Below are 25,526 nucleotides of genomic sequence, written 5' to 3' on the forward strand. Positions count from 1 at the left end.
CGCTCGGGACGACAGGGGACAAAATGACAAAATACTTGCAGCCTTAATTGGAAACTGTGACTCGAAAGGAACAAAATGCACCAAAGTGAACTGTCATGCTGTGGCACAGCACAGAGAATATGACCTGTAAAATGGTTGGTACCCAGGGGAAGCTGGAGGAATTATTCCAACGGCACCCGCAGAGGACCAGTTCTCCTGTGAACATCATTAACGTGGAGGTCCGCACGGCGTTCGGTGCGTTTGCGTCGTTACGGTGAAGGAACACCGTCTGCACTTGTCAGATCTCCACGCGGCTCCGTATTCTTAGCTGATTGGGACCAGATCCAGCAGAGACACGCTGAGAGGATTCAACCAGAGGGGAGGTTTTAGAACCGCGATCTCAAATGTGCAGCTGACCCCGTTTCAGCATAAGTAGCCTAAAATAGGTTCTGTGCAGCCACAGTGTTGATTCGAGCCCGTGCGTTGGATGTGTTTGTTTGTCAACTCACAGTGGTCGTTCGTTTCATAAGAAAACTGGATAATAGTATTTGTTGTGTTGTTCTTGCCACTCTGCATGGTGGGAGGTTAGCGCCACGAAATTCTCCCCTGTTACGCCATTATTATGCAATCATGATCAAACGTATACAGATTGTGATTTCTTGTTTCTTTCAAAAGTGTTAGTGATCACTTGCAATCATAGTTGCACCACCCCTGTAACATCTTTATCTCCACTCAAACCGCTTTTAGCAAGTTTATTGTCAATCTTTCCACATGTTAAAGGAAACTGTTTGATATTGCACAGGCTGCGGTTTAAACTCTCGTTTCTGTCAGTCGCCCCATTAATGCAGTATTCGTGTCATTTGCGGCAGTATTTGGCCCCGTTGGCCTCATTTATGAAAATGGAAAACAACAGTAATGTTGGCCGACGAGCGGCGCTTCACTGCTCTGAACGCACTTCTTTCAGTGTCCCCGTTTGGAACAATATCTTTAGCTCTTAATCAGGTCCAAGAGGCATTGAGCTCCTCACTTTGGGTGAGGGTTGCGTCACTGTATGCAAGGAGTTGCCTTTCAGGTTTGTGTCTGTACCACTGCTCCCTGGGGTTCAGGAACTCCTTTTGTCTCCCAAGGCCCCTACACAGAGTGATACCTGAGCCTCCCGGGCTGGAACAGCTCATGCTTTATTCAGCCCTCTGATCTCTGCTTTAATTATGAGTGACCCGGGACGGACTGACCTCTGGTGCTTCTCACAGGGTGGGAACTTTTGTACCAGCTACCAGTTAGCCAGAGCTGCAGACATGTGAACCTCACCTCACACCAAGACATTTATACAACCATAACAATAGGAATGACTCAAAGTCACAATGACTCTGAGTAAAGTATAAAAATAAATCAGGTTCTTTAAATCGGCTCTAATTGCTGCCAGACATTTCATTGTATTTCCTGCTGCTGGTTGTGGGCTCAGTTTTAGATTCAAGGAGTTGGCGTGTGCAGGGTTTTCCTGACCATGACAACATGTGGAGGAAGGGCACGCCTGGCATTAACATCTCTCCTGGGTGATCCAATCACAAGTGGCCAGCTTTAAGTACAACCAGGTCACACCGGGCATTATCATGCGACCGTAAATATATAAGTAAATAAGCATGAGAACAGAAAAAGAAACGAGAGGAGAGGAGTTGAAGCAACCGGTATTTAACACAATGAAACATCTGAAACACTGTAACATAATTTCAATGCTGCTTCTGTCAGAAATGTATGATGTGTGTCACGTTTGTAGATGTCTGAATGCAGTTCAGTGAGTTTGTAATTCACAACCTGAACCGTCAGGGCCCAATTGGTTCGGTTAACAATGTAATTGTTCCAGTGTGCTGAGTTCTGCTGCTGTGGATACACACAGCTTGATGTGTGTCGGAAGTAGCACAAAATAAACTAAAAGAAAATAAATAAACCCAGAGGAGGCTTTGGTGAAACAAGCGTCACATATTGCTTGTATTTTAAATCGCCAAACAGCTGCTTTATTGCCGTGAGTTTGCAGGTAAATCTCTCCTGTTGTCTGTAGAGTTCAGCTGCGCTACACACAATCACAGAGGACATTTTTCTGGTGACAAAAATGAAAGAAGAGCAGACAGAGATCTTCAGGTACCAGAACTTGTTGAAGTAGAGGAAAAATAAACATGCAAAACCAACGAACCTGCCATGACAGAAACATGTTAAAGCGGCGTGTCAACGTTTATTTTTATTGCTGATTTTGAGGACATCAGCTGATTAGGAGGTGTGGCCCAGGATGCTTCCTTTACACACTGACAAAAGATTACGGCTACCGCCTCCGAATGTGTTTTTTCGAGATCAAAAAACAAATAAAGATGCACACGGGTGGTTACCAGTTCCCTGGTTTCCTGGTAACCACCACATACCAGATTTGAACGTGGGTGAGATCAAATCAGGTTTCAGTACTGGCCTCATTAAACCACCTCTGTGCATCCTACTTGTGTGTGTGTGTGTGTGTGTGTGTGTGCGCGCGCACGCGCTATTGTGAGCTCAGTGCGCGTGTGGTCGCTGTAATAGCTACTTGTCTGAAAACGAAGTGACGCGTCTGTGTTTATGTCCAATGACTCCCTGTCTATAGCATGGGGGACGGGGACGGTGACACACAGTGACAGTCTGCAGGCTGCTCCCTGAATAGCTCTGTTTCATCTGTAGTACACCGTCGCTTCTCTCGGCCCCGCCTACTGTCGTCATGCTGGACGTGTATTGACGTTGCCGTGGCACCAGTTTCCTGGTAACCACCACAGCGGTGGCTGGATGATGCAGCGATTAGAACAACATGACCCAACAAAATGTTCAGAGTTGGATCCACATGTCAAGAAGCACTGAAGAAACTCTTTGCTTGCAAAATGTAAAAATGTGAATCAAAAGATTCACATTCATCAAAGCCTTTTAAAACTTATTGACATAAGTCCATCACAATTTAATGATTAATTTCATATTTTGCAAGTTTAGCTCTTCCAGTATTTGTTGTTGTCGTTGTGTGGATTTGAAAGTTATTTTCTGTATCTGACATGAATTCTCTTCAAACCCACAAGTCCTGCTGTCTCAATCCCATTTTACTGCAATAACAATGACTGAAGTGAGACTACACATCTTATTTTATTAGAAGTTTTCCTTTGGGAACATAATTTGCAGTAGAAAAAGAAAATGGATCGGAAAAAGTTTCAAAGCGTGATGATATTGCATGGTGATTTGAGTATCGTGATAATATCATATTGTAGGTTCTCTGGTGAATCCCATAATACCACACGCAGCGAGTGCTATGAAACGTTTTGCAAAAGTCGACGTAGAAATCCTCATTTTTGTGCAGTGACGTCACACGGTTAGAAGCGATTCGGTTTTATATTGAACATCAGCTCTTTCTGTAGCATCAGGATTGTGTTCAAAGCATTGATTGAAAACTAGTAACTGTCCAAAGCTTGTTGTCATGTGTACACGTCATAAATGTGATGTAAAATAGTGCTGTTGTATGATTGATAATATTTAAAAAAAAAAAAAATTTTTTTAAAAAGGGCCTCCGACACCGCTGCATGTCTGAGGCTTGGCTGGATTTGTTTCACAGAAATAAAAAAAAATAAAAAAAAAAAAAGTGATTACACTGTAAAAATAAGGAATTAAGGTATGAAATGACATATGCTTCGACGCGGAGAGCAAAAAAAACAACAACACGTTTTAAATCGGCATAAAAGGCCGACAGTGTTCTCATTCCTTCGCGTTGTCTTGTTTACGGCCTCATGAACAGACTCTCTTCCTGCTGCGTATCATCTCTTGTGTTTTCAGACCTTTCTGCTTTGAGAACGGACTCCTTCGTCCGACTTGACAGGTGGAAGCTCCTTCTGGCCCGCACGGGTCTGCTTCTATACCGCCATGGCTTCTTGTGTAACGGCGGCGCTGCCCGATCCCGAGTCCGCAGATCTTCCCGTTCGATTACCGTACGAGTGGATCGGCGACGACGCGCTCACGTTCGTTGGCGCGATCGAGTTATTTTCTTATTGCAGCAGCGAGGGAGTTTTTGTTTGGCAGGGTCGCGGTGTTGTTGACAGTGGAAGGAGGACCGACGCTGTAGCCCGGCCCGATCGATAGGGAACGTTCCCCCGGCGCGAGAAAGATGTCAATTATTAATGAGCAGGATATCGTGTTCTGACTCGAGTTGGAGGCTTCGTTTTTGTTCATGATTCACCGGTGCTCATTCGGTCAGCCAGAAAAGGAGGAAGAAAAGGAGCTTTGTCCGTCCACATTCCTCCCCTGATATCGTGAAGGAAGTCGGAACAGGTAGGCCAGCCTTCCTCTCTCGGGCCGGAAGGGGTTATCGGTTTACGAGGGCGGCGAGGAACGCGTTTCCTGTTTGTTGCGTCACCGTGTGCTGCCTCGAGCGCTGCAGCTTTTTTTTTTTTTTTTTGTTCCCTGCGGGCTCGCGGCGACAGGTGTCTGAGCAGCGTGCGCGCGTTGCGCATTCGCTCTTGCGTACGTTGTCATCGCGGAGACGGCAGAAAGTGTGTGGAAACACCTTCCCCCCCACAACCCCCACCCCGAGCGCAGGTTGACACACACTCCACACCGTTGTTGCACCATTCCTCCGCCAGCGAGCGGTCCGCAGAGAGGGACGTCCGGCCTGTGAGGGAGAGCCACTGTGCTGAGTTGGCAGGAGGGGAACAATGGCCTCGCTGTGCTGCTTGTCCGTTTGGCCGCCTTCATGCCAGCATTTCAGCGAGAGGGCCACCATCAGGCTTTTGGCTCCGTGAGGCGTGTTGACCAGGCCTTTGCCTGCTGGTCACTGACCCGTTGTGCCCACAGTCCCTGCTGCTCGTCAGGCCTCTGAGGGCTGCCGATTATCCCACAGTAATTGGTGCCTGGGCTCCGGCTGATCAAAGGTGCCCAGCTGATTGTGGAGCTCTGGTAATTTTCCATTCTCTGATGCTCTGCTTGCCTGTTCATCCTTCTTCCTGCCCGCCCCGACCCCATCTTTGGACAAGGAGGGAAAGCTTTGACGTCAGTCAGTTTTATTATTCCTGCTGTCCTCATAAGAAATGGCCGGAGCCGGGCCGTCCTTTCTCTGTCCTTTAAAAAAAATAAATAAATAACGCCTTTCTTCTTAAATTGAGTTTAAATATGTAGAAATGTGGGTACAACTCGGTGTCCTCAAGTCAGTCGATAGTGAGAGGTCACGTTGAGTTCAAGGCCTGCAGCTGTATTGTATCCACGGGCCATGTGACTTGGCAAAGCTTCCTTGAGTGACAGCTACACCACAGTCATGTGACGAGCAGGTTTTCAGTCTGTCTGAACTCTGCACCCTCTGAGGAGTTTGCTCTTTTCCTCGAGGTGTGGTGCGTAGTGACATCACCCGTTTTCTTCTTTTCAAAACAAACAATTAACCTGCTTATCAAACGTGATTAAATAATTCTGCGTCACACAATTTCCTCATAAAAGATCTCCTCAAATGTTCCCGTTGGACTTCCGTCTTCGACTGCAGAAAAAGAGCTCGGTTGCCTGGATGCTTGGGACGTGGTGAAATCATTTCTTATGTTCATATTACAGCCTTCTGCTCTGGACTCTTTTACAAGAAGCCTTGTCCAACATTTTTTGGAGAAAGAAGGCGCAGACTGCTGAATCACTGCTGGCACAGAAATAAAAGTGTACCACTGAAGAATAAGATTGCTTACATAAACAGGAGTCTGTGTGAAGTAGGAATCGCAGTGTTTTGGAGTAATACAATCTCATTCTTGCTAACATCCCTGGAGTTCATAGTACGGCCTCACGTGCACCTAAAAATCAGCCTTGTTACTGATCTAATTTCACCACACGGCTAACGCGACTCCAGCCATCAAGCCCGACTTCAGACAACATCGCTTAGCAACGCGGTCTCGTTTTAAGCAGTAAAGTACACATCGAGCGGTTTAAAGTCGAGCCCCTCGGTGTCATTTTCCACAAATGAAGTTCTGCTCCACCCCCGGCTGAGCTGCACCATAAATCTGCCGAGTAAACATCCAGGCAGCACCTGCGGTTTGGCTTAATCTCTCTTGCGTAATTTGGTATTCCACGGTCATCCTCGTCGAGTCGCCCGACCAGAAATCAAGCACGCAGAGAGACGCTCAGGTACGTGTCGAGAATTCCTGAGATTAGTCGGCGGTGCAACAGCTGCCCTGAATACTACAGCTGCATCTGCATTCAGGCTCACCGGGACCTGTTTGGTCGGCTTCCTGACGTCAGTACGAGCTGCCTCTCGGCATGCGGACTCCTCTCGGTGTCTCTTTTCTCCTTGTTAAAGTTCATGAAAATATGTCTGAAAACAACCGAGCGGCTCCTAAAATCTGATTTTATCCTCGCTTTGTCGTAACTCGGTATGTTTTCGAGCTCAGTTCAGCCGACCTGGAGGTGAGGTGAACAGAGAAGTGTGTGTGTGTGTGTGTGTGTGTGTGTGTGTGTGTGTGTGTGTGTGTGTGTGTGTGTGTGTGTGTGTGTGTGTGTGTGTGTCTTGGCCTGGTCGGAGGGGCAGCGTAGCGATTGCATGTCTGTTCACTCAGCAGGAAGTTCCTGTTCTACTCCATCCTCTCATCACTCCTGCTGCTGGACAAATACTGCTACCGGCTCTCTCTCTCTCTCTCTCTCTCTCTCTCTCTCTCTCTCTCTCTCTCTCTCTCACACACACACACACACACACACACACACACACACACACTGACCGGTGGCACCATGTTGCTGTTTACCAGAAACCTGTGTTATTGACTCAGTAGTTCTCTGTGTGACATCGATTCTTCAGTCTTTTTCCATGCAGTCCGTTTCTCTCTCTTTTTCTTTTCACACCTCTCTTTCTCACCTCTTTCTCTCTGCATCTCTCCGTCTTCACTCGTGTGTGTCGCTCTCTCTGTCTTCCTGTGTTTCGGGCGTATCTAAGTGGCTCGCATGTTCTCTCTCCCATGCGCGTGTCGCATCGCAACGTGTCAAAGCGTGTGCGTGCGGTGCGGTTCTTGAAAGCACCGGAAGAATACGCCCCTCCCCGCCATCTCTGGATGATGATTGGTGGAGCTGTGAAGAGTGACAGGCCTCCATCGCTCAGCGAACACACTCACGCTGACACCGTTTCTCACTGCGAGGGTTTCAGCGCCTCCTCGGACAGGCGGCCCGAGTGACCTTTTAAACACCGCAGCTACGAACCGCGTCGATCATCAAAAGCCGGAAAGTGGTGTTGTTTACCGTCCTTAATCCTTTCTCAGATCAGTTTTTGTGTCGACCCAAAGGCACCGGGCTCATTTGCATGCGGCGCAGTAACCTGCCGCCGCAGTGAAATGTTTCTACCGGCTTTTATAATCTCCGTTTGTCAGAGAGAGGACGATGGCGACGACAAAAAACACCCGGCTTTTTAGTCCCGCGCAGACGTGGCCAGGGCGTCACCGCCACATGAAAGCAGCTTCTTACGGGTCCCTTAAACGGCGCCGGCAGCCCGATTTAGCTTTGCCCTTCGTGCGTTAGCGCCACACGCAGAATCGACTTCTTTTTTTTTTTTTTTTTAACTCCTCCTGGACCGACTCACGAGCTCATTTCTAGGGTCATTCTCCTTTCTTTGTAGTTTCTCCTCGATGCTGAAATTCACACATCACACGCACCCCCCTACCCCCCGCCCCGTTATCAGGGCTTCTTTTAAGGTTTGGCAGCTGCAGGGCAGATGTCTCCTCTGGGTCACCTTAACCGAAGGGATGAGGGGAGGATACATGAACTCTTCTAGTGGAAAACTGGGAGGCCAACGTGTCGTCACCAGGAACAATACAAACTGGTATTTCCCTTCGTTTCAGTTTCTTTGATGAAGCAGGTCAATTTAATTGAAAGGTAGTGCGGTAGAAGGTTTCCCTCGGCCCGGTCCACTCTTTTCTTTCAGTAATTGCTCCTCTTTGCTCACTTGCTGGAGAATTAAACCTGCACTTTTGAATCGGCGGTTTAATTGAAAGTGTTTTTTTCATTTATTTTTTTCCAATCAGAAGCGGGAGGGTGGAGGGGGGGTGGCTGGCTGCCTGTGTGTGTGTGTGTGTGTGTGTGTGTGTGTGTGTGTGTGTGTGTGTGCGTGCGTGCGTGCGTGTGTGTCTTTGTCAGCAGTAATGACTGTGCTTTTAAAAAAGGAAGAGCCGAGCATCCGCTGTCTCGGAGGTGTTTGACTGGCGAGACCCCGAAGCAACAGCTGTGAGATTTGTCTCTCGGCAGCATCTTCCTCTGTGGTTTTTTTTGTTTGTTTTTTTTAATTTCTCTGCTCTGCGAGAGGAGCACTCTGTCCGTTTTCATGTCACGCCTGTTTAACTTGACAGAAACGGCGCGTCGGATTCGACGTCGACGATGTCGTCCGTTCGTGGTTAAATCCTCAGTCGGCATTTTCCCCCGCGCTCTGTTGCGAAGTGAACGTCGACCCGCGGGACTTTTAACTTGTGACCGCCTCCACCTACTCGCTAATCCGTGTTCGACCTGTGAGCCCGGCTCGCACCGAGTTCACAAAAATGCCCGCAGGAATACGGGAACGGAAAGATCCGAGTTCTGCTTGGATTAGTCTGATGTTACACGCGCGTCGTGGATCTAAACCGAGATCTCAGCTCGGCCTTTCCTCCTCCGAGACTCCATAAATGTGCTCGCGCTCCCTTTTTTTTTTTTTTTTTTGCTGTTGCGAGTCAACCGTAAGCAGGATTAATAGATCATGTATTAAGAGCCTGGTGAATATGTAACGCTGGCTGTGTTTCCTCAGGTCCAGCGCCGTGCTCGGGGGAAGAACCTGATCACTCCACCTAGTGGCCCTTTACTTCTCCGAAGAACTCCAACCCTTAATAATGGAGGTTTTTTTGGGGTTTTTTTTTCAGAGCCGTCGAGAAGCCGCGGTCGTCTGTGTGCGCGCGTCGCGTCAGAGTGCGTTTCCACTTCTGCAGCGTGCGCGGCGAATTTGTGACTGAAGTGGAGAAAAAAAAAAAAGTAAACGCGGTTTCCACGAGTAGCTTTTTCGCTCCGAGGTTTCCTCAGAGTTTCCCGGAAGAGTTCACTTGTGGAGTGCAGCGGTCAGCTGTGAGCGATCGGCCGTGAGGAGGCGAAGCTTGGCTCCCACAGTTTGCACAATTCTCACGAAGAAGACCGACGGTGAGTCTCTTCTGCGAAAAGAAAAAAAGAAAAGAAACCGGGGGTTGCTGTGGGTCGGCCGGGCTGAGTGCTCGGTGCACAAACTCGCAGCCACTCTTTTATCTTTCTTCCTCACGTCTTCGTGTTTCCTGGATCTCTTTGCTTCCATCTGGGCTGAACGTCCGTTTTGCGGTCATCGTTGTCATTTTCCCACTTTGTGCTGCAGCCTTTACAGAGTTCATCCAGCCCGATGTGTTTTAGTCATCGAACGACATGAATCGTCCTATTTGTCGTGTTGCTATTTCCCATAACGTCTCTGCAGCGGGAGGAGAAAGCCTTGCTCGTCCACACTGAAGGACCGTGGGTCGCTGCCCGTCTCAGCTCCCGGGACGGCGGTGGAACGGGCCGCGGTGCAGCCGGTGGGATATGAAGCGTCGACGTCGAGTCACTCCGGCAGCCGCGTCGGAGACGGAGCGTCTTCATCGAGACATTTGCTGGTGACCGTTTTCTCTTGCTATGAAGAGGCACCAGGATGGATGGAGCCGGGACACTCGGTCCGCTACGTCAAACCCCTCCCAGCAGAGCGGAGCTTTCTCGGTCAGCAGACTCCTCTCCGATGCTTGGCGACAGCGTCGTTTAATTGAAGCTCCACTCCGTTTGGCAAAATGTCTCCTCTGGCGAGAATTTTACAAAATTAAAAAAAATCCCAAAATGCTGTTTTGGGGGGGGGGGAGCCGTAGAGGATAAATGTTAAGGGTGACTCCGTGGTGGAAACGGGGCCAGGACACCCGAATATCGATTCAGTCTGAATCATCGTTGGGGCACGCGGGGGAGGGGAGACAGCGACATTGACAGAACCCCCCCCCCTCCCCTCCACACACACACACACACACACACACACACACACACACACACAAAACCCCCACCTTCCCCCTTCTTCCCCTCACTTCCAGGGCACTGCCCTGGCTGGTTAAATGTGGCCTCAGCTGTTGCCCAAAGTGATGTGTGGCTCTCTGTGTGTTGGACGGCTGGTCAACTTGACCCCCCACCCTCCCCTCTTCATGCCAAGCCTGACCTTGCCCACACAAACAAACACACACACACACACACACACACACACACACACACACACACACACACACACACACACACACACACACACACACACACAGCAACGCACATGCAGTTCGAAGTTGCCTGAGAGCGGAGCAACTTGATCTCCTCTGTGCCGCTGTCGTCTCTCAACGCAGTCAGTCGTGTACTCAGGAAACCGGGGGTCACCGTGTCTTGCTGGGGGGCAGGGAACAGATTGAGGGACTCTGAAATGATTCAGTGGCAGACAGGGAGCAGAACAAACAGTAGGCAGCACTCCTGCTCGCTGCGCTTCCTTCCTCGGCCGAGGACCGCCCATGTTGCAGCGCCGCCCGCCCGCCCGCTCGCCGCCTCTCACTCACATCTCCCAAAATAGATGTTGTGCAGAAAATAAAAATATCAAACGAAATTTTTTTTTCCTTCTGACGCTGCAATTTGACGTTTTTTTAATATTTTTTTTTATTAGCTCAGTTTGCCCTCAGAATCCTTTCGTGTCCTACATTCGGCTAATGCGCAGCGCAGCGAAGAACAGGTTCAACAGCAGGTCGAGACATTACGGTCGGCTCGTAACGTTTTTTGCACTTCTGTGTTCAGACTCGCGCTGTACCTGAAACATAAAGCGATTCGGTGTACTGTCGGGTGCAGAGTGAACAGCGGAGAGGTGTTTGCTGAGCCGGAGCAGTCGGCGATGTGCCTGACAGACTTTTTTTTTTTTTTTCCACCAGATTGGACATGCTGGTACTGCTGCTGTTTTTATAATTGAGGTTTTTTTTCGACTTATTTTTATGTTGAGTCCGTTACAGTCACTGGGCATGACGAGTGGTCCTAATGTTATGGTCACCACTCTTATCAGACCTGGTTGTTTTTTTGTTTTTTTTTGTCAGGTTTAAAAACATGTAAATAAAAATCATATATGAGATTTAAGCTGAAGCGTGAGATGAGAAACCAAGCGGCAACCGGCAGTGACGTCACCTGTTGGTTTGTGGCCATTATGAAGCCTCCAGTTCAGATTTTAGCCGGTGCTATCTCCTGAGTTCGGAGCAGTTTGGGACACGAAGTGACCATATTTGGGCGAGAGGGGGAGGGAGTGAGTGGTGGATCTGACTGATCTGATTGGAAACCTGACGATACCACGTCCCGCCCACCGATAGCTGTAACCTGACTGCACCGCAGGCCTGTCAATGACTTCAGCTAACAACACCGAGATAACTGGTGGAGACATTTTATTCACTTTGTATTTTATGGGAGAAATTGAATGGGAGTCTATGGAGCCGGAGGCTCGTCGTAGCCGACCTCTAGTGGCACTCGGTGGTATTGCAGCTTAAGGCACTTCTGCATCGTCCTCATTTTTCAGACTGGGAAGCTACGAACACTTTTACATACAGTCTGTGATTAGAACACAATTTTAAATCTCTTTCTTGCATCACTTGTAGTGAGTTATGTTTGTATACATTAGCATAAAAAGCACAGATTGCTAACAAGCTTATTTTTCATGTTTATTTTGATCATCTAATGATCTGTCACATTAATAATGTTGTCAATGCCGTGGTTGAATACTCTCATACCAAATGTCGCTCCTCCCTATTTTTGGTTATTCCAAAAGTTGGACTCAGATAGTTCAGAGTGGAAAAAAACCACCTTCATATTATCAGCAGTCGTCCCAGTGTTTTTTGTTTCGCACCACTCCTGAATGTGACACTGAATAGTGTGCATTTAGGTCAAACTTCCCCCGAGTGGCATCGTTTGATACTGTAATTAATTGTGTGCGGTTGCATGTGACCCAGAATATCACATTTAGGGGGTAGCATTAATGAGGGGAGCAGCTGGATGCCCCGTCACACACTGTTTCTGTGCATGTCAATATCAGACTGTCATTAAATCCATTGCGGCCCCGAGCGATAACGTTTCATGTGGATTCTTACCGAGACTTACTCTATTTATCGTGCGGTAATTGCTGTATAAATGCTGCGAATAGCCGTGTTTTCCCTCTTTTCTTTTACCAGCATCCAACTTCCCCCGACCTTTGACCCTGACCGTGATCCCGCAGTTTTGGGGGATTCTCTCAGCCTTTACTGTTTCCTTCTGATGCACTTGCACACTCTCATCCACATTTGCTCCTTTTTTTTTTTTTTATTTCATTTTTTTTTTATATAAGCACAACAAACCACAAACCGGGGGACGGAAAATTGGATTACCACGGTAACAGCATTTTTCAAATTCCCTCTTCTTGTGGCCGTTTTGGGAGGCAGAACAGGGGCAACATCACCTCAGGTTGGCTGGATCCCCCCCCCCCCCGATAGCAGCTCCCCGGTGGATGTGCTTAGCAGGCGTGCGTTTGCATTATAGATGGTTATCGATTCGGGACATCCTATGTTATTGTTGCTCTCCAAACCAGAAACCGAGCGCGCATGCATGCACGCACACACACACACACACACACACACACACACACAACATGGGAGTCCCTGAACCGGGTGGGGACGAAACAGGATGAAGAGTATCGGCTGGTGCAGTGGTGGGGCGAGTCATGAAAGGAGACAGTGGGACCTTTTTTGTCTTGAATTGCTGCCCGTTCTGTCTCTTTCTGCTGGTCTCACGATCACTCCCTCTTCGAGCCTCCTTCTCCCTTCCTCCTCCTCCTCCCTTCCTCTCCGCCTCTGTCTCTTCTTTGAAACCCAACCGCTGTACTCATCCCTAGGATCCTTCTGCAAGGATTAATCAGTTTTCCATTCCTGGAGAGATTATTCAAATACTGTTACATCTACAGCCAGCAGCAGCAGCAGCAGCGCTGCCTGTCTGCTTCTCAGGCTGCTGCACGGCACCGACGGAGGAGGGAAACGTCCCGCTCCTTCTCCTCCATGTTTGTTTCTCTGTTTGGCCACTGTGCTGCTCCTCTTTACGTTTTACCTCCATTGTTGACTGTGTGTGTGCGTGTGCGTGCTCGTGTCCGTAACTGTCCAGCGAGAGTCTTCAGAGAGCTCCACGCTTTCTTTGTCATTCGCTGTCGGCCGTTTTCTGCGTATATGAACGCAGGGCGAGTATAAGCGGCCCTTGTGTAATTGTCTTCATTAGTTCTGGTTGGAGGGCAGCCAGGGATCTTCACGGCACCGGACTGCAGGGGCCATGACAGCTCCAGCAGGGCTCAGATTCTGCTTGAAGCCTCCACCTCCCTGTCGTGCAGCTCTCGGCCGTGGACGGAAAGCACCTTTTTCAAATACAGAACGGTTGATATCTGGCTTCCTTTGAACGCAAGAGCCCGGACATTTGTTGTGCAGCTGCAGTGAAAAGGTTAAGCTAAGTCAGTAGTCGAGCCTCGGGGCCCCTTTTTCCCTTCGTCACTGAGTCGTGTCCCAAATTTTGGAGCCACAAGAACAGTGCGGTAATACACAATGCCGTCATGCACATGATTTAAAACATGACGAAATCTAAGTGCAACGAAATAGCACTAAAAAGTCAGACTTGCATCGAACTCGAGGCATTTATTCAGTTTCAAGAATCTGAGTTGAACTGTATGAAATGTGAGATGAAAATGCAGATTTATCTAATCCTAAACTTCCTACCAAATGCTGGAATAAGAACACAAACACTGATGTGATGATTTTTGTTTTGCTCATTACTGTAATTCACCGAGAAACGTCTGTCCTTCAAAATAAAAAGACGGCAGCAGAAACTCTCCAGACTTCAAAAGTTTCTGTCAGGTTTCTGCCATAGGTGGGCGGGGCATAGCGTCCTCTGTGTTCCCGCTCCGGTGAGAAAACATCTCGGGCTGAAACGCCGTTAAACTGAGGATAATTTATCTGGTGTAAATCCAAACCTGCGTATATCTGCTCCGCCTCCTTCCGTTTTCCCCTCGGACTCTTTTCACTTCCTGCCTCTGTCCAAACTTCCCCGCTCCTTCTCTGTCTCCCACCTTTCCTCCATCTGGCTCGCGTCCAAACCCCCCCCCCCCCTCCCAAAAAAAAGGGGGCTAAACAGTACCTTGCGTGACGCACGGCGTCCCGAGTCCGACGCACTGCGGCCGGACTTTCCCCCTCCGGCGCTCCGTCGCCGCTCCTCTGCCTCGGCCTTCATCCTCGTTACCGCTCGCCTTCCCGCCGGCGCCGCGCAGACAACACAATTACCCGATGCCGAGGGTTAATGCAGGTTCTGTACACAATCTCCATGTTTGACGGGAGATCCCGACCGTGTGTTTAACCTCGCTGCCCCGCCAGTCTGCTTTTTTCAGGTTAATCCCTGGTTTGTCGAGCTTGACACATATCTCCCTCTGATACTGCGGCTCGCCGCTCGCTACCGCTTCGCCGAACAAATCCTTCAACTTGATCAGGTTTTTCTGCGATAAATGCGCTTTTATCGAGGGTTTTGCCCTCGACCTGAAGGGGATGAATTCATGATGCCTTTACCCCGCGACGATGAAAAGTCTTTTTATATCGGTCAGACCAGAGTTAATCCCCGGATCAAAGACAGGTTGAGGAGTAAAGGCAGATGATCTGTGCTGATCTGGTTCAGATCACAGCACGGTGCGCCGGAGACGAGCTGCGTGACGCTCGCATCTCGCTCCTCGCTGTGTGTAGATATGGATTCGCTCCGGGTCAGGAGGTCAGTTTGAAGGAGGGTATAAAAGATGAAAGCAACGCGAGTCGGAGCTCCGAGGTGGACGTCGGTGCAGCGAGCTCCAACATCTTATCGGGGGGGGGGGGATTCAGATTCTGTAGTTGCACTCAATCCAAACATGTTGCTCACGTCACAATCCTGTGAATACTGCACATGTTGCACATGTTGCACATGTTGCACATGCTGCACATGCTGCACATGCTGCACATGCTGCACACTCTCTCCATAGGTGCACATGTTTGGCCGAGCACCAGCGTTCACCATACATACATAAACACAGCCGGCGCATTGCTCTCTTTCCCACGCACATGGATATGTGCGGCTTTCACTTACATTCCCGCTTCCTCTAAGATGCTGCATGAGAGGGTGTGTGTGTAGTGTGTGTGTGTGTGTGTGTGTGTGTTGTGTGTGTGGTGTGTAGTGTGTGTGGGTGTTTTAAACTGGCAGCGAGCGTTAAGTGATTTAGAAGGTGGGTTTAGTAAGGTGCCGTGACATGAGGCAGAAACTGCAGGGCATTAAATGGAAAACACAAAAATGAAAACAATTTTCTCGGCCAACAGTCTCTTACCGCCGTCCGTCCCTGGGATGTTTCTGAAAGGTTCAAATCCTGACCCGTTGTTTGTGCCCTTTGGTTTCTGAATCAGCTGCTTCATCCCAGAATCCATCCAGAGATTATTTAGGAGGCGTTTTAGACAAAGAATGATATTTAATGACATCGTCTTGTGTCTGAGCAAGCTGTGACCAACACAGATGTACTAGCACCTGTTGAAGTTGAGCGACGTTCAAGAGTATTGAGCATTTAAGTGTGATTTAGAGGCGTCGGGAACAAAATGCAGTTGAGGTCCGGCCGGGACTCGACTGGTCCACGTGGAACACCCCCGAGACAGAACCATGTGCGTGGATTTGTAGTTGTGTTTTTGGCGGCTCAGCAAATGAGTCCGTGTTTCACTCTTTCTTTTGGTCTTTGGAAACTCCTGTTTGAATCCGTGGACCAGCGAAACAAAACAATGAGCCAAAAGACTCCAAAAATAAAAGGCCGAGTGCAGATTCGCTGAATAATTTCCCGTGGATGAACCCTGCATACAAGGATTTGTTGCATGTCTCTATGTTAATAAGTAAATCGACTGTTAAAGGTGGTTTGTCAGCAAGAACAAAAAAAGCATCTGTTGATTGTATAGATAATACATTATTACATCGATGAACTGAAAGGCCCCAGATTAATCAGTAATTATTGGTCTTTTCTGCTCTAAAACTCTTTCTGCCAGTTATTTGCAGGAAATGTGGTCGGTGAGTCGGTGGACTTGCAGCCGCAGCCAAAACACATCTGTTTCAAATTCTGCTCGTGTTTTAGGAAGAAGAAGAAGAAGCCTGTTTTATTAAACGCTGCCCATCTGACAAGTTTTTCTCAGAGATGTGTTTAAAAAACAAAAAAAAACAAATCAACAACAGCACTGCTGACACGTCTCCATGATGTGTTTAAAGCGTCAGCGCTGAGTCGTGTGTCTGGTAACAGTCAGACAAATGAATTCAAGACGACGACGACAACGACGTCGACTCCAAACGCGCGTGTCGTAAAAATATTTGTTTCCGACAAATGCTTCAGTTTGTTGCACCGAAGACAAGGAGCAGACTAATGTGTTTCCCTGCTGCTCCTCCTCTCCGCTCTGCAGGCTGGAAGCATGCAGCCTGTCACTGGCACTGCAGTGAGCCCAAACATGATATGACCTAAATAAACCAGTGTGTGAGGAGAGAGAGGGATGAAGCAACCCCCCCCCCCACACACACACACACACACACACACACACACACACACACACACACACACACACACACACACACACACACACACACACACACACACACACACACACACACACACACACACACACACACAAGCTGTTGCCTGCAGGGGAGTGAAGTGTTTGAAAACAAGATGACCGAGTGAGAGTGTGTGTGTGTGTGTGTGTGTGTGTGTGTGTGTGTGTGTGTGTGTGTGTGTGTGTGTGTGTGTGTGTGTGTGTGTGTGTGCGTGCGCCGTCAGTGCAGACACACACACTTCAACTGGACCGGGTGTTTTCATAGCATGACACCTGCAGAGGTTATTATTTTGAAGCAGGTGCTTTACACACACCTTCCTTCCTCCTGCGATGAAGCCCAGGGGTCGTCACGGTTCCTCTGCGAGCGACGCTGCAGACAACAGACGCCGTTTCACAGCGTGTGTGTGTGTGGAAGGAAGTTAACTTTTGCCTTTGTTTTTTTTTTTGTTTTTTTTTATAGATGCTCTGAGATGTTTTAAGTTGCAGAAATATGCTCCCGCACGTGGTAGACCTTTGGCTTGCTGGGCTCCTCCGCGGCCCTCTCCAGGACATACTCCCTCCCTCCCCCCACTGTAGTGACAACAGGAAGTTTGATGTGGACTGGAAGCTTTTGTTGTGCGCTGCCCACAGAGCTGGAGGCTGCCACAGACAGATAAGAGAGCCTCACCTCAAACACACTTTCTACTCCCGGCCATTACTGGCTCACGGGACAGGTTTCATTATGCAAACAGACAGCTCCGGTCCTCTATGTGTGTGCGTGTGTGTGCGTGTGCATGTGCGTGTGCGTGTGTGTGCGTGTATGTGTGTGTGTGTGTGTGTGCGTGTGTGTGTGGACAGTCAGTTCTCCTGGATTAAAGAACTTTAATCCTGCCAGATCCTCATCAGCTCAGAAGTTAGTGGGTACAACTTGTTAGCCGAGGAGTTCGCTCTGCTCACGTGTTAAAAGTCAGAGCTGCACAGCTGACCGACTCGCGGTCCCCCCGGTTACGAGTTGCTCCGGGAGACGTGAGCCGGCCTTTCGATGATGGATGCACCTCTCACTTCTAGTTTGGATCAGCAGCTTTTAATTGGGTCTCTGCTTTTTTGTGCCTCTTAATCTGCTCTCAAAGCCAAGAAGACATACATGGACTGTTTAAAGTCGTGCTCTTAGCCTAATTAATTGTGGGTTGTTTTTTGGATTTTTCAGATCATTTTACTCTTTGAACCTGCACTTAAGCAAAACCACGTCTCAGCTGAGGAAAAACCTACAAATCTGTTTTTAAAAATTTTTTTTTATTGCTCATAAGATCGTTTTCTCCAAAGTGGCTGCTTAGATCTCAGAGACATTTAAAGGGCAAAACCTGCCAACAAGTAGCCTGATTATTTACCACTTTATTTTAAGGGCAACCTAAATCCCTCATTGTACCTAAAAGTGGGTTTATAAAGTGTGCCGGGTGCCTGTAACGGACTCTATGTCTCTCTCTTCCAGGATCCACAAAAACAAAAGTCTTGCTCTAATTTGATCTTGAAGTATTTGACCTCTGAGCCAGCTCTCGACAGTATTACGTGGCATTTTCTGTCTGCAGGGTTCAAGATATTAATTTACGATGTCGGACCAATTCAATTAAAGTAAAGTCATTGAAAATGATGGGATCCTTTCATTATTTAGCTGCGCACAATTAGCAGGTTAAAATGTCTCCCTGTTTTTGCTGGGTCGCCATGACTCCGAACCCTCCAGAGAGTCAGGCGCTCGTCCCTGCCGTTGAGTCACAAAGATGCAACAGCTCGCTGATGTCGGTGGTTAAAAGTGTTCACAGGGCACTGAATATTATCAGTTGGTTGTTGCACAGCGGCTCTGCGCAATCATCGGCGTCTTATTTATTATGTCTCTCTCCACTCTGCAGGGAGCTCAGCGATGAACAAACTACGGCAGAGCTTCCGCCGGAAGAAAGACGTCTACGTGCCGGAGTCGAGTCGGCCGCACCAGTGGCAGACGGACGAGGAGGCGGTGCGCAGCGGCAAATGCAGCTTCGCGGTCAAGGTGACTCCCTGCTCACACATAAACACACCTGCACGCAGGAAACTTACACACACGCACGCACGCACGCACGCACACACACAAGGCTACGTGTCCTCTCTCTGGCACACTCGTTCCTCTGAGAAACTTCTGCACGCCGCCTTCCTCCCCAAGGACACTGCCTGTGATTAATCAGAGGCATTCAGAGAGTGGGAGCACAGCTTTTATCTAGGTTGCAGGATTATCTGTTGTACAGCCTTCCAAACCTGTGGTGTGTGTATGTGTGCGTGTGTGTGTGCACGCACGCGTGTGTGCACACACAACTGATTCCCGGCCTCCCAGGAGCGTCAGGACGACTTGAATCACCAGTAAAATACCAAAAAATTTGAAAGAAATGTTGTTGTTTTTTTCTGAGCAGTAGCTTCAGTCGGGGAAACGTCGGCCCGGCGGGGGAAGACGTGGCACTCGGGATGTGCCGTAGCTGACGGAGTGGAGAGTTCACCTTATTTTGGCAACAAAACCTTCCACTTTAGCAAACAGAAGTGCAACGGTACGCTTCCTCTCATCACATGCGCTCAAGGGGCGAGAACTGAAAACTCCAGAGTCAGTAATTAAACTTTTCTGGGTGCAGATTGAGAATAAACATTTTAATTTTGTTTATGTGTTGAAGTGGAGTCAAGAAGGAAGGTGCCGCACACGCATGAGGACTACCCTACATTCAGCATCTGCTATAAGCTCCCAGATGTCCTCTTTGTCTCTCTCTCTCACACGCACGCACACACACACACACACACACACCTTCCCTCCACCACCTGTTTTGCAGCACTCCCAGCTTCATTTATTTATTAGCCGCTACTCGACTGTCTCTTCACACTTCTTTAAAGGTCCCATATTGTACACTCATCTGGTGTTTAATTTGCAGCCTCAATATCTGTAAGAAGAATTTTTTTTTTGGTTTTAAGTGCCAAAAAACAATCTCTGTATAGTTTCCTTCATGCAGCTTTACCAACAACAGGCTGTTCTGTGTCTTTAAGGCACATTCATGTCAGTGATCCTCTTTTCTGAGTGATACACGACCTGCCCAACTAACAGACTGTATATAAAAGTGGACGTCGCTTCTGGGTCCAAAAAATGAGGCCAGTGCTGAAGTGCCTTCACCTGCAATACCACCGAGTGCCACTTGAGGCAGGCTCCAAAAAACGTCCAGCTCCATAGACTCCCAATGGACTTCTCCTCATGAAATACAAAGTCAGTAAATGTTTTCCACGAGTTATTTCTGTCTTGTTAGCTGAAGTCACTCCTTCTTATTCGTTCTCTGGTGGTCCATAGGAAAATAATCTGTCATTAATTAGTAAAATAAGCCTCAAAAAGACGTGTTTGTGACATCACAAACTCACCGAAATCTAAACGGCACGGTTGCTGAAACGGAGCTGTGTGCATTTTTCCGTAGACTTGCACCTACACCCGCTTTTATAATCCCCCCAAAAAATTTAACTATGAATTTAGATCGTTTGAGACATTTAAACATTGTGGATATTCGTTTTTATTCACTGCGACATCAAAGTGTGCTCTTTTTCTTTAATCCTTGTCCGTAAAGAGGTTTTTTTTTTAACACTGCCAATTTGAAGACGTTTCAGTAAAAGATCTTTTCCTTTTTTTTTTAAATATATATTCTGCCTTGTAGAGTTTTGAAAGGGATAATATCAGCTGTTAAGTGAAGATATGAAATCTGAGTGAATACAGCTCATTTCTCCTCATGGTCCTTCTGCAGCCACACTCACTCCTCCACTGGAGGGTTTCTTTTTTCAGCGTGACAGTGCAACCTACCATGCTACTCCTCTGCCCCCCCCCCCCCCCCACTCTAAAGTGCCTCTGAGGAGCCTGTGTGTGTGTGTGTGTGTGTGTGTGTGTGTGTGTGTGTGTGTGTGTGTGTGTGTGTGTGTGTGTGTGTGTGTGTGTGTGTGTGTTTGTATGTGTGTGACTGGTCGACCTGTTATTAGCATGCCGCGCATTTGTGCACGTGTTTGTTTTTCAAGCTGAAATTGCTGAGACAGGCGATTGTTCACGATTCAAGGTGATTGTCAAAGGCATGAAAATGTACTTGCTTTTTTTTTTTTGTGTGTGTGTGGAAGTTTCAAAGAGTGCTGCAGGCCGGGGATGAATGTGAGATTAGATGAAATCACTCGTGTGTGTGTGTGCGTGTGTGTGTGTGTGTGTGTGTGTGTGTGTGTGTGTGTGTGTGTGTGTGTGTGTGTGTGTGTGTGTGTGTTGTTGCTGACCAACTATAGCCGATGAGCAGGAAATGTGTCGATATGTCCTCGGTGAGTTGCGCTCATCTTTATGAAAACGAACGTGTGCTTCCGCTGATGGAAACATTTCCTCACACCGAGGCATTAAGGAGTCTGCGAGGCTGCTGACAGCGAGGACGTTTTATTGCATCCAACAGGATTTTTCATTCGTCCCTGAGCTCTCAGCTCCTCTGAATTCTGATTTCTGGTTTCATACTTGCATCTGCTGTCATCCAGTTTTTTTAAATTTTTATTTCTGATTGTTGGATTCAGAAATGTTTGATTTTTGCAGCTGATTTTCTCCCCCCCAAAAAAGACTGTCTTTTGCGGAGTTTTAAGTGAGTTTTGTAGTAAAACTGCATAAATAATAACAACCATTATGTTTTTTGTTTTTTTTAATTTTAATCTTCAGCACTTCCTGATGAAAAGTAATAAATAATGACTTCCTGTGGTAATAATCCTGCTGCACATCACTGAAATATCGAGGTCTCAATCCGGACGCTCTGCTGTCAGACACTCGTAGCACGACACACGATGATGATGATGATAATGATGACGACGATGATGATGTCATTTTCAGAGAGACATAGTGAGGCAGAATCTATGCTACCGCTATCAGAGAGTGTCTCTACAGAGGACAGCGAGGACAACGGTCTGCTGGCACTTTGCTGCCGCGTCATCGCCGCTCCCTGATTCAGGAGCGGCACGTCGGCTTCAGACAACATCAGAAAACGTTCATGTTTTTTTTTTTCTTTAATTCAGCAGCTTCACGGGTCTGACACTGAACATCAAAAACAATCAACTGAACAAGCATTTTTCTTTCACCTGGAGAGGGAGAAAGTAGGAGCGCTTGTTCCGACGCAGCCGACGTCCCTATTTGTTGTCATTTAGAAATTATCTTGAATCTTGACTATTCAAACGACACTTAACGGCTGTGGCTGTTGTTTTGATTCCTCTGCATCGTATCATCGGCCTCCTCAAATGTTTACCAACTGTGACTTTAAATCCATCCGAGTGTTGTATTATCTGTATTTGTAACACGAGCTGTATTGGCCCTTTACGGCTGCAGAACATCCACAAAATGTATTGATATTCCTCAACAGACTCTGCAGCTGCAGCACATTTCTATATCTAATATCACGACGTGTATGCTGCATCGAATCAGAGCCCACGGTGGCATTAGTGCCAAGTGAAACTAATCCTGCAGTGGGCCCGCAGACAGATGTTTTTATTTATTTTTTACCCCCAGAAATCGCTCGAGGCGTTTGCGACGTGGTCGAGCGCATGTGTTAAAGGTGAACGTTGCCGGCGGCCGGCTGCTAAAACAAAGCAGTAAGACGCCGCGACGAAGGAGCGTCTGCTGTGACACGTCCGGCCTCGCCTGCGTTTACTCATCTCACCTCGAACCGCGTCTCCTGGCTAAACCCCAGTTAGCTGCGCTGCTGCTCATCGTTGTCTCCTCACTACCCACCGCTGCCTCCTCACATCAGCATTGTCCCCGACACCCACGCGTTGCTTCATTCTTTGTGTGTGTGTGTGTGTGTGTGTGTCTGTCTGTCTGTGTGTGTTTGCCCGCATCACTGCGTATTTACGTGAGTGTGTACACATGTATTCTAATACGGCGTCAGTGTGACTCACAAGCTGTTGCGTCACACTCTCAAAATAGCAGGGCCGGAGGTTGGGGGGGGTCAGCGACACTCGCTGTGTCTGTGTCTATAAGGAAAGGGTAAGGACTTCCTCTCTGGCCCGGCACGCACAATGGCCTCTGGGCTCGGTCTGGGTTGTGACTCCGGAGTGACACATAGCAGAGAGTGATGCTGCATCAGGTCCTGGGGGAGGGGTGGGGGAGAAAAGAGGGGAGGGGTGGGGGTGGAGGGTGCTTCATTTGAAGCACCTTCCATGAGACGTTCAGAGGTCGCTCCCGTCCTCGTCGTCCACGGTGACCCTGCGGATCTTCACATACCGGCGGTCACAAAAACATGTGCCGCTGATCAAGAGACGACGCTCCGGATACTTTTTCACGGAGGTTACAGCTTCCTCCTTCTCCGTCACCGTCCGGCACTCGGTTCACCTGCAGCAGCAGCAGCAGCAGCCTCTGAACTCTGAACTCTTTGATCCTCCCTCGTGTACTGTGGGAAACCTTGCAGCGATGTGTTGTGCCAAAAAGACAACACGGTCACTGCATTACTTCTCGAGCCACAAAACCAAAAGACCAAATACACAGTTTACGATGTGTTTCCATCAGCTCAGAGTCCAACAGGATCACAGAGGAGAATGTTGACGTGATGAGTTCATGAGAAAAGAGGAGTTTATTTTCTCCCTTTCATCTGTTTATTTCATTTACCTCCCTCGCACACTTGCTTTTACCCATTTATTTTTTTAGGAACCATTTAGCGTTTTCTCCATGGACAGAATTAAGGAGCGATTGAACTGCAGTTGACCTCAAAATGGTAATTAATTAGGTGTATAAATCATCAGCGCCCGGGTACCGTGGGATTCTACACAATCTGGACTCATTTAAATATCCGGCCGTATTATCGTACTTCACCTCCAGCAGAGACAGCACCAGGACAAGCTCTGTCCCGCTCACTGTCTCCTTCTCTCTCTCTCTGTCCTGCAGTACCTGGGACACGTGGAGGTGGAGGAGTCCAGAGGGATGCACATCTGTGAGGACGCAGTGAAGCGGCTGAAGACGGTAGGTTTCCCTAGAAAAACCCCTCCCTCAGTACTTCCAGGAACGAGGCGGCTACATACCAACGATCCCGTTTCCTGCTCCCTTCATTCCTCTCCGTTTCACTAACACCCCACTTCTAACGTGACTCATGGCAGCACCTCCTCCGGCCGGCTTAACGCTTCCCAGTGTTTTCATCATTCCTGCGAGTGTGACCCATTGTCAGCGAGGGTTCTCCACCCAAAGCGACCTCCGGGGGTGTCGGGGGTCTAAGTGTCTCCCCCCTCCCTCTCCCCCTTCCCCCTCCATCTCAGCCGGAGCAGATAGACACGGTGTGTACTTCCTGCTGCAGCAGATTCCTGCAGAGTTGCGCAAAGGGAACAAATTCCAGTTTGGGGAGCAGGAGGGGGGGGAGCAATTGCTTTTCCATGTTGCGAGTTATTTGCCAAAGCCCCACCCAGGTCATAAACGTCTGCGGGTAAATGAGGCTGATTCTTTGCTGCCCGGGGCAAACCGGAGTCGACAGGTCTGCTTCTGTTCCTGAGGACAGACCTGTGACGTGTCTGCCGGTTGTTTCAGTTTCAGATGACTCTTGTTGTGAATAACTTTTTCTTTTTCATTCATAAAATGATGTAAAGGTCCTTTTAGTCCTCTTGGATGGTCCGTTCACCGAGCTGCTGAAAACTACTTGAGCGATGAGAGCTGCTGAAGAACAGGCTTGAGAGTAATTTCATATTTTAAGAGTGCAATCTAATCGTCAGTAAGTGGTAGATTTATCTGCTGATATTGGCGTCTCAGACATTTTATATTAAAAATTAAAAAACAGAACATAATGCAGAACAAAATTTGATTGAATTTATAGTTGAATATCTGTGCAATGATGTCATTTTGGACAATATAGTTCACCATAAAACGGTAGAATTATGCCCACAGCTGTAGTCCTGGCAGCTGTGGGCTGCCAGGACCCACAGTAGTTCACAATGTTCACATTAAGGTCTGCTCAGCCACGGACCAATCAGTGTCCAGTGGGCGTGGCCAAGTGCGATGATGTTGAAGTAGCCCTTATTCGTTTTCTGGAGCTCCATCTGAAAATATTTCCAGCATTGATTTGAAATGTGGCCTGAAGAAATGGTGTATTTAGGGGCGTGTCTGTTTGATTGACAGGCCTGTGGTGCAGTCAAGTTTCTGCTGTAGGTGGGCGGGGCCTGATGTCCTCAGGTTCCCAATTGGGTAGAATCAGATCCACCGCTCGCTCCTCCTCAGCTCGTCCAAATATGTCCGAAATAGCAAGACGGCAAAGATCAAGTGTTTGATGAGCTCATTTCAGCTGATACGTTGATATCAGAACTTTTTTGGGGCTTTTTAATATCGGTACCAAATATCCAGCATAGTTTGTGGTATTCTTAAATTTTCATACCAGTTAATATACAGCACAAATGAGAGCACTCTCTCACACACACACACACACACACACACACACACACACACACACACACACACACACACACACACACACACACACACACACACACACACACACACACACACACACAGCCTTCCATTTATATATGACTCCTTCTACTTTAAGACACACAAAATGCTTTGTATGAACATCACAACACGACGCACACTCGCCACACAACATACACACTCTAAGATGGAGCTCACACAGATTTATACACACAACAAAACACACAGCTGGAGGCGCAAGCGGACAGACATACTGTACACAACATGCACATTATCTCGGTGTATACACAGACACACACACACACACACACACACACACACACACTGGATGAGGTCACATGGTGCACACGGAGCCCGAGGCCGACAGATCTTATTGAGTTACAGTCGTTTTAACAAAGGCGGACAAAATGGAGCCGACTCAGAAGGAGAAGGCGGGTGCTCCTGCCGGGCGTCCTCCTGCAGGGCTGCGACTCTCC

At 48.1% G+C, this 25,526-nt stretch overlaps 1 protein-coding gene across 8 annotated transcripts in view; it reads left to right on the forward strand.

Annotated features, from left to right (window-relative positions):
* Positions 1 to 25,526, forward strand: part of numb (NUMB endocytic adaptor protein) — a 37,793-nt gene that overhangs the window by 2,170 nt on the left and 10,097 nt on the right. For all 8 annotated transcript variants that reach the window (XM_069711636.1, XM_069711642.1, XM_069711639.1 and 5 more), the window contains exons 2-3: positions 18,509 to 18,645; positions 23,530 to 23,604. In XM_069711636.1, the coding sequence (XP_069567737.1) occupies positions 18,520 to 18,645; positions 23,530 to 23,604 (201 nt within the window). In that variant the 5' untranslated portion in view covers positions 18,509 to 18,519. The remainder of the gene's footprint in view (positions 1 to 18,508; positions 18,646 to 23,529; positions 23,605 to 25,526) is intronic.

This window comes from Brachyistius frenatus, unplaced genomic scaffold (assembly GCF_029030835.1).
Source record: "Brachyistius frenatus isolate BFR_SWC_R1_liver_20210118 unplaced genomic scaffold, ASM2903083v1 Contig_102, whole genome shotgun sequence".
Lineage (NCBI taxonomy): Eukaryota > Metazoa > Chordata > Actinopteri > Embiotocidae > Brachyistius > Brachyistius frenatus.